Source organism: Oncorhynchus keta, chromosome 20 (assembly GCF_023373465.1).
Source record: "Oncorhynchus keta strain PuntledgeMale-10-30-2019 chromosome 20, Oket_V2, whole genome shotgun sequence".
NCBI classification, from domain to species: Eukaryota; Metazoa; Chordata; class Actinopteri; order Salmoniformes; family Salmonidae; genus Oncorhynchus; species Oncorhynchus keta.
In genome coordinates this window covers 8,103,095-8,111,903 of record NC_068440.1, presented here as the reverse complement: position 1 = coordinate 8,111,903, position 8,809 = coordinate 8,103,095, and the positions used below count along the sequence as shown (strand labels likewise).

The following is an 8,809-nucleotide window of genomic DNA, read 5'->3' as shown; positions in this document are numbered from 1 at the left end:
ATATAAATTGGCCTACTGTATGTTATCTGCTCATTGTAAGGTTCTGCTTTTCTTTTCTTAGTCAACCTTGTGTTCTTTTTCTTTGTGTTCTGGAACGTAGCCCTGTTTCTTTGTGTTCTGGAACGTAGCCCTGTCTTTAATTTTTGTTCATTGATTTCACCTGTGTTTGTTTCTCACCTGGTCTCATCAGCTCCCTATTTAGTTCAGTTCTTTCTGTTTGTATGGTTGGGAGGTATGTTTGACGGCCTACCTGTGGTTTGACTGTTGCCTGTCTGTGACCACAACCCCTGCCTTCTGCGAAGGCTTAATAAGCATCTGCAGCGCTCTGCGCATGAATCTACACCTTTTTCTCCCGGAGTATTCATTACAGCTATGAGCCATGCAATACACTGTAGGCTTGTTAATTTAACAGACAAGATATGCTTATAAATCCCGTGCCACTATTTTATATTGTATGATTTTATAGTAAGAATAATATAATTGACCTTGGCTGAATAAAATAGAATGGACATTTTACCCATTCCCGAACGCGAGTGCACGCATATGAAGGTGGCTATGTTCAGTGTAAAATTGATCATTTGGAACGGGTCCTGTATACTAGATTCAGCGATTTTTGTCAACTTTAGTGAATGATACAACGCATAGAATGCGTTAGAAATCAAAATATATAAGGGCTGCATGATGCTACTATGGGCTATTGATGATCTGAAAAAATCGCAACCAAAAAAAAAAGCTGGTGATCCGTTCCTTGCCTCACTCAGGCTGCACACGTTGTTCTCTCATCAATTATCATAGTTTCACCCATCAAACTATTCTCAATATAATTAGAATGGATTACTATGGAAAATTAGTTTCGATTTAGAATGGCCCATTATCAAATGGGCAAGAACAGGGGCAAGACAATTGCGAATGGAGGCCACTTTCCCGCCTGTACGTTTTTCAATCATATTGGGTAGGCTACTCGGGTAATTTCGCTGCGCCACAGATTATATACCGCTCTAACTCTGTATGCCAATTGGCTCTCCAACCCTGTTCCTGCAGCTACAGTACCCAGTGCTTAATTTGGGAAACCAAGTGAAATCTGTTCTTGAACATGGACAGTAACATGTTTTTAAAACGAAACATATTTCATTAAACTGTTAACAGCCACTCTGCGCGCTGGAAAGGGGAATAGAGGGGAGGAGATGGATACACCGTGGTGAGACACATATTCTGTAGTTTAAAGTAATGTGTCAGTCTCAATTATGGGGCGGGAAAAACCCCTATTAATAGGCTATTCAAAAACAAATGTACTATAATTGTAGGCTAAATCTGAATTTGTATAATTTAGGCTAGACCAATTATGTACCAAAGATATCTTAAATCAATATGTTTTAATGTTTCTCTGCCAGGTGTAATATGTAGGCTATGTATTATATAAAGGCACAATAATTTTATTTGTATTTTTTTGAAGAAGAAAAATCGGCCTTGTGCTCCTTCATATCTTGGCCTATGCTTATGCATCAGCTCTAATATGCATATGGAGGTTTTGAATGAATCGTCACTTTAGAAAGCGCTGTCCATTTGGTCGTGTTTTGGCTTTGAAACAACATCCACAACGACCATGTTTTCCATTCAGTTTCAACCTGTTGTCGAACTTCTTTCTTCAAATTGATCAATCAGGTGAGTTTCAAAAAGCACATACTGTTTTGATGATAAGTGTTTGATGTGATTTTGGGGAAGACCCTTTCCTGTTTCAGCATGGCATTGGCCCTGTGCACAAAGCGAGGTCTATACAGAAAATGATTTGTCGAGATTGGTGTGGAAGAACTTGACTGGCCTGCACAGAACCCTGACCTCAACCCCATCGGACACCTTTGGGAGGAATTGGAACATCAACTGGATAAATTGGAACATCAACTGCGAGCCAGGCCTAATCACCCAACATCCATGCCTGACCTTACTAATGCTCTTGTGGTTGAATGGAAGCAAGTCCTCGCAGCAATGTTCCAACATCTAGTGGAAATAGAAGCAAAGGGGGGACCAACTCCATATTAATGCCCATGATTTTGGAGTGAGACGTTTGACTAGCAGATGTTTTCGAGGCATTTTCAATTACTATAGTATTGTATTTCCCACCAAAATAACACGACCTTAGCCCAAAAGTTCAAATATATACCAACATATGCATTTATAGGGACATTGTTGCAGTTTTACATGTTATACAGAAACAATATTTGACTTCTTCCTTGTTGGGGAGAGAGAGAGTGGTTTTTATTTTTCAATTGGGAGCATTATTAGTATCAATAGCGGAGAAGGGATACAATTGACAATTTCCTATTTAGAATCAGCAAGCAAGACAATACGACATCTTAAATACATATAAATGAAATGATTCTACAAATTATATATATATTATAATGTCTTATAAATAATCCTTGTGCTGATGATAAGGTGGATGCTTGTAGTGGAGTTAGGATACAGTCAGACAACAAAGTCACAGTAGGCATGACTAAAGTGGCAGTGTGCTTTGCTCACTGGTTTCAAAATGTTGCAACGGGGAGAAACCATCTCAGGGTAGCAAAATACCGACATCACCATGAGACGGCTAACCCAATACGCTTAACCAAAGGGGTTGAGCCAGTTTATGTGTCCTAATGAAACCACAGTCGTCCATCTCAGTCGCCGTGAGTGACGGAAAATGCCGAGCCAATAAGCCGGTGAGTAAATTAAAACCCTGCTGAGTTGCTCCTATTCTACCTAAAGAATCGATCGTCGCCAAGGGCAACAAACCGGTACAGTTGGTGGCCCCAAGGCGTGCTCTCTGTTTGGATTAGTGGGTTGTTAACAGTGGCAAGGCCACCGCATCCGTTCTAGATGTGCATGGTTCGCTGGGGGCCTGTATTCAACACGGCACCTGAAGTGTCACTACGGCTATTGCAGTGTGTGTGGCAGTTGTGCTGCGAATGGCTATTTTTAGCCATAGCAGTCAGTCTTGTAGTGAGGTCTGCTTTGAGCGATCATGCATATGGTTGGGTTCCGGTGAGGGGATGCTATGTGGGAAAAAGGTATTTCTTTTTGATGATGTATCAGGGCAGCTGGAACAACCAGATGGTGAAACAGGGGTAAGCAACATTTATTCTGAGATTTCAAATAGTATTTGAACTCAGGTCTGGGAAGAACGTTACTGTGTGAGAGAAATAAGAATAATATACATCATTCTGAAAACGTGAACACGTGGTCATTGAGGGGAATGGAACAATCCTAATTCAGCTACCACCATCTACCAATGACAGATGAATGAAGTTTGTTTTGGACCTCAGACAGGCCTGGAAGGCAGTGCATGACAAACCTACGCACATTTAAACCACCACTAACCCTAAACTCAACCAATTGTAATTCCTTGCCGAAACGTAACCAATCACACTACTCGCCTAAACTTAACCAATCACATTCATTTCTGCTCTCGAGGAAGAGCCGCCCTTATAACAAAGCTCCAATTTACAATACATTGGAGAGACATCATGTGTTTTTTAATGAGGAAGCATAGTGGGAGGATTAAGAAAGTGTCCCTGAGAGCGACTTCTCTCAGTCTGTATCCCAAATGGCACCCTATTGGATTGCCATTTGAGAGGCAGGCTCGGAGTCTCTGAGTCCTCTTCCCTGGGAGAGAGCAGCAGTGATCAGATGCTTTACCTTCGGGTGTCTGGAGGCCCATTGAGCCCATTGAGCCTATTGATTAAGCTGTAGGTGCGAGTGTGGGACGGTTCGTTATTTGTCTTTGCTGTAAGCTTTTGAACCTAGCCTTTTGTGGGATTTATATCAGTATGTGTGTGGGCAGCTTGGTCTCATAGTCTAGACGTAACACAGTAAACGTAAATCCGGGACACTCACATTAGTATAACATGTTCTGTTTGGTATGGTTACATGAGACAGATAGTTACTTAAGGCAAAAAAGAAGGTTGGGTGGTTGGGGGTTTCGAGTTTGAATCTCATCACAGACAACTTTAGCATTTTAGCTAATTAGCAACTTTTCAATTACTTCCTACTTTTTAGCAACTACTTAGCATGTCAGCTAACTCTTCCCCTACCCTTAACCCTTTTAGCTAACCCTTCCCCTAACCCTAACCCTAACCTTAACCCTAACCTTAACCCCTAGTCTCGCAAACGTTAGCCACCTAGCTAGAACGCTCTCTCTCAAATATAGTTCAGGCACCAGTGAGGTCAAAGTGAATATCTAACTGTCCTACCATGAGACTCAGCTTGTGATAGACCAACTCATTGCCAAGAATAGGATTACCCATCAGCCCCTTCTCTTGGCATGTCTCTTTGTGATCCCCTCTCAATGGCCCCTAACCCCCTTCAGTGATGAAGTAATAAATATGCACATGTGTGATGCATGCATGTGGAGAGATACATTTGCAGACATGATGTGCATGGACAAATATGGACACACACAAGTAAAGTAAACACCAAATACATGGAAAGACCAATAGCTAGCCAGCTAGCCAACCAGCGAGCCTACCAGCCAGCCATACAAACGCACCCACAACACACACACACACACACACACACACACACACACACACACACACACACACACACACACACACACACACACACACACACACACACACACACACACACACACACACACACACACACAGAGAGAGAGAGCCATACATAGAAACATGGCTGTATGGTTCTTTCTATTTTTCTGTTCTCTGTCACCCTTCCTCCTCTCTCCCCCTCTGTCACCCTCCCCCTCCCTCCAAGGATATTAATTTGTGCATCTCAGCGTCACCCCTCCTTAACATGACTCAACGCGTTCCCCCCTTCACTCCTACCTCCTCAGCTCCCCCTCTCTGTCTCTCCATCTGTCTCTCTCTCTTGGTGTAAGATGAATATGTTCAAGAAGAGATATCACTCTTTGTCCCCTTATTCAGCCAATGCCCACACGTTCATATTCTAGTTCTTCTAGTCTACTCTATATTAACAATAGTTTTATGACTGTCCACATGACCAAATTCGACAGGCCAATGCTGTCAAAGCATTGAGCTCCATAGGGAAAAAGCCAGTATTCAATGTGTGAGATTTGACTCGGCGCATAAAAGCAGTCACTGAGGGAGTAGGAGAGAGTCAGAGAGCTCAAGGACTCATCCATTGTCCTCCTGCCTCGCCTCCACACAATTGAATCACTGTCTGTGTTTATATGTATATTGTTGGAGTAAGACGAAGAGAGACGGAAGGAGGGAGGGGCAGAAGGAGAGGAAAAGATCTGTACTGCATTGCCAGAGAGAGAGAGAAAGAGAGAGAGAGCGAGAGAGGGAGAATAGAGACATACTAGACACATTTATCACACCGTCAGAAGACAGAGAGGATGTTTCCAGTTGACAGAATAGGTCAACATTTCTGCTAAATGAGTTATACTTCAATCACTTGGAGAGTTGGGATATTAATGGCATTGAAGTAACTAGTACTTGCTTGTCATTATTTCAACGATGTCAAGTCTTTCCTTCAACCCCCCCCCCCTCTCAGACACGTTGATTTACTGACTGACTAACCAGGGATGCTCCAGCATCGCGACGCTGCACTCTATCTGTGTCTCTCCATGTGTGTGCCAGTGGGTTTGACGGAGGTAAGGAGAGAGAGGGAGCGGGCGAGACAAAGGCAGAGCAAGAGGAGAGAGCGAAAGGGAGCAAGGGAGTGAGAGAGAGGGAGAGACGTGCACACACACACACACACACATACAGAACGAGACGGGAGGAGAGAAGAGGAGTGGAGAGAATGCCTGGCGAAAGGGTGGCGCTTCCTCGCTTGCTGCTTCCAGGGCCTCTGTGAGAGACAGACACCATGGGCTGCATCGGCTCCCGGACCATCAGTAAGCAGACCCCCATCTTTTTCCCATCTGCTTTTCCCCCAGTGACGAGGGAGATGGAGGAGGGTGGGAGTGGGGGAAGGGGGACTCTGGGGGAGACTCTGAATTTCTTCTCTGAAGCCGTAAGTACGTTTCTATGGAGACGTGTTGGTTAATGGGGCTCGGCAGCGTACGTCTGAGGCTAGACAGAGAGGAGAGGTTTTTGTTTTGCATGGTGAATGCTGAATGTGGGGAATAGGGAGAAATGGCAAGGCGACGGCGTGACAATGGAAGTGAAGGCAATTTCTAGTGGACTGGAATACGGGCCGACTCGGTTGACATTTCAAATGTATATGCCTAATGGACTGTACGACCATGTGCGAATGGAGATAGGTGTGTGTGTGTGTGTGTGTGTGTGTGTGTGTGTGAGAGAGAGAGATATACAGAGGGCTCTGAGGAGACTGAGAGAATGAAATATGACAGTAGAGGTTGTTTACAATGATGTCAGGGGAGACGTATTAAAGGAGAGAAATAGAGAGAGAGGAGGAGAGACAGAGGAAGGAATGATGTGAAATCCTGTTAGCAGTGTCTGCATGGTGTACTGTTGCACATATAAATAGTGTTGAAGAGAGAGGAAAAAACAGGGAAAGAGGGAAGCGAAGAGAAAAGAGAGCAGACCTCTGAATTTCATGGCGGATGAAGAGATCGGATCGGGGGAGGGTGGGATGGATGGATGAAGGGATGGATGAAGGGAAAGTCATGAGGAAATGGACTTAGTTTGACTATGTGTGTGTGTGTGCGCACTCCCTCTTGTTAAACCGTCCTCCTGCCATGACTTAGAGCTAAGGTAACCGCTGGCTGTGTATGAGCAAATCGCAAATGTTCCCCTCTCCTCCGTCGGAGTGCGTCATGACCGGCGGGTAATGAATCGAAGCATGTGTGCAGCAGTGCTCAGGTTAGGAGGAATAAAACGGACACACACACACACACCACACACACACACACACACACACACACACACACACACACACACACACACACACACACACACACACACACACACACACACACACACACACACACACACACACACACACACACACACACACACACACACACACACACACACACAAACCCGGCTGGACTATGACCCGCATTGGATGAGTCAGAACCGATCGCGGCAAACCCAGGTGTGAGCCTGGATGCGTTACACATGTAGGTCAATTGAGCAAAGTCAACGCTGCCAGTGGTTAATACAGCCGGCGTAGCTACGTCGAGGTGTACGGCTCAAAAGAGCCTCAGTGCTGACAGTACCATGGAGCATACTGTAGACTGAATGGAATTTCATGGTCTGTGGAACTGGTACGGTCCATCTGGCTGTGACATAGGCAGTGGATGATTTCACTGAAGTCGACCGGGCTCCGATGGGATTGGATATTATGTAGTGTGTTATACTGTAGACAGTGTTAACGGGAGATTAGCTCAAGCGTGGTGCGTCGTTTGTTTTGGATTCATACGTAATGGAGAGGGACTGCCCTTTTTCTATTAAACACTTCATCAAGCCTGGTCAGTTCCTTCATGAAAACAAATGTGGAGGCTCGTGGTCGGAGGTGAATGAAATAAATAAAGGGATGGATGAAAATTTGACCTTTGATTGTCATTGAGCCGGTAGAGGATGTGTAAGCACGTGTTTTGACCGTGGCGATGAAAGCCAGCCTGGCGTTTTAGGGACAAATGAGTGTGTGAAATCAAGCTAGGGAAGGTGTTAGTCTGGATGTAGCGTTTTGGAGCAGTAAACAACACTAGAGTTGGAGTTTTCCCTCTGACAAGGTACGGTAATACGAAAGTACATGTAAAGTCCCTTCAAACAGAGATGAAATCACTCAAGATTGATAAAGAAGTCAGGTCTGTCTGTCTGTCTGTCTCTCTCTGTCTCTGTCTGTCTCTCTCTGTCTCTCTCTCTCTCTCTGTCTCTCTCTCTCTCTCTCTCTCTCTCTCTCTCTCTCTCTCTCTCTCTCTCTCTCTGTCTCTCTCTCTGTCTCTGTCTCTGTCTCTCTGTCTCTCTCTCTCTCTGTCTCTCTCTCTCTCTCTCTCTCTCTCTCTGTCTCTCTCTCTCTGTCTCTCTCTCTGTCTCTCTCTGTCTCTGTCTCTCTCTCTCTCTCTCTCTGTCTCTCTCTGTCTCTCTCTGTCTCTCTCTGTCTCTCTCTCTCTCTCTCTCTGTCTCTCTCTCTCTGTCTCTCTCTCTCTCTCTCTCTGTCTCTCTCTCTCTGTCTCTCTCTCTGTGTCTCTCTCTCTCTCTGTCTCTCTCTCTCTCTCTCTCTCTCTCTCTCTCTCTGTCTCTCTCTCTCTCTCTCTCTGTCTCTCTCTCTCTCTCTCTCTCTCTCTCTCTCTCTCTCTCTCTGTCTCTCTCTGTCTCTCGCCAGCGAAATGCTGTAAAATGTGTATTATAGAATACTATAGTGATACCAATAACAAGACATGGGCATTTAAGTGCATTTTATCACATTCAATTTGCCGTTTGTTATCATGTGTGAACTTATGTTGACTCGCATCCAACAACAACAGCCCATTGCTGAGAGCTCCGTTGTTATAATAAGCATATATTGCTATATATAGCTTCTGGTATGGGAGTGAGGTTGATGGATGCGAGTGGAGAAGAGATGCTTCAAGTACACATGGGTCAACAGCACATCCCCATACAGTCTTTAGCTCCTCTGGGAAACATTAAGAGGAACCATGTTCCCTAGAGGAACCATGCCATGCCAACAAGACACCATGATCTGATTCTACTGTATTTTACTGTTTTGCCAGAGGTATTATTCCAGTGTATTGCGTAGAGTGCCGACCTTAGTTATTATATTCCATTATGTTCACAACGGATGTTGTTCATGATGAACGGTTACCGGACTGCATTTAGTCCTAGACTCCCTTATTTTCCGGGAGGAGAAAACAGGGGAAGTGAAAAGCAATTAG

The 8,809-nt window shown here is 44.6% G+C and overlaps 1 protein-coding gene across 6 annotated transcripts in view; it reads left to right on the top strand.

Annotated features, from left to right (window-relative positions):
* Positions 1–5,494: 5,494 nt before the first annotated feature.
* The window catches only part of LOC118399274 (protein FAM131B-like), a 31,809-nt gene continuing 28,494 nt past the window's right edge, over positions 5,495–8,809 (top strand). For 4 of the 6 annotated variants that reach the window (XM_035795218.2, XM_035795217.2, XM_035795216.2 and 1 more), the window contains exon 1: positions 5,497–5,860. In XM_035795218.2, coding sequence (XP_035651111.1) covers positions 5,833–5,860 — 28 coding nt within the window. In that variant the 5' untranslated portion in view covers positions 5,497–5,832. Of the gene's footprint in view, positions 5,861–8,809 lie in introns of all 6 variants that reach the window. The other 2 variants (XM_035795220.2, XM_035795221.2) reach the window with 2 other exon arrangements.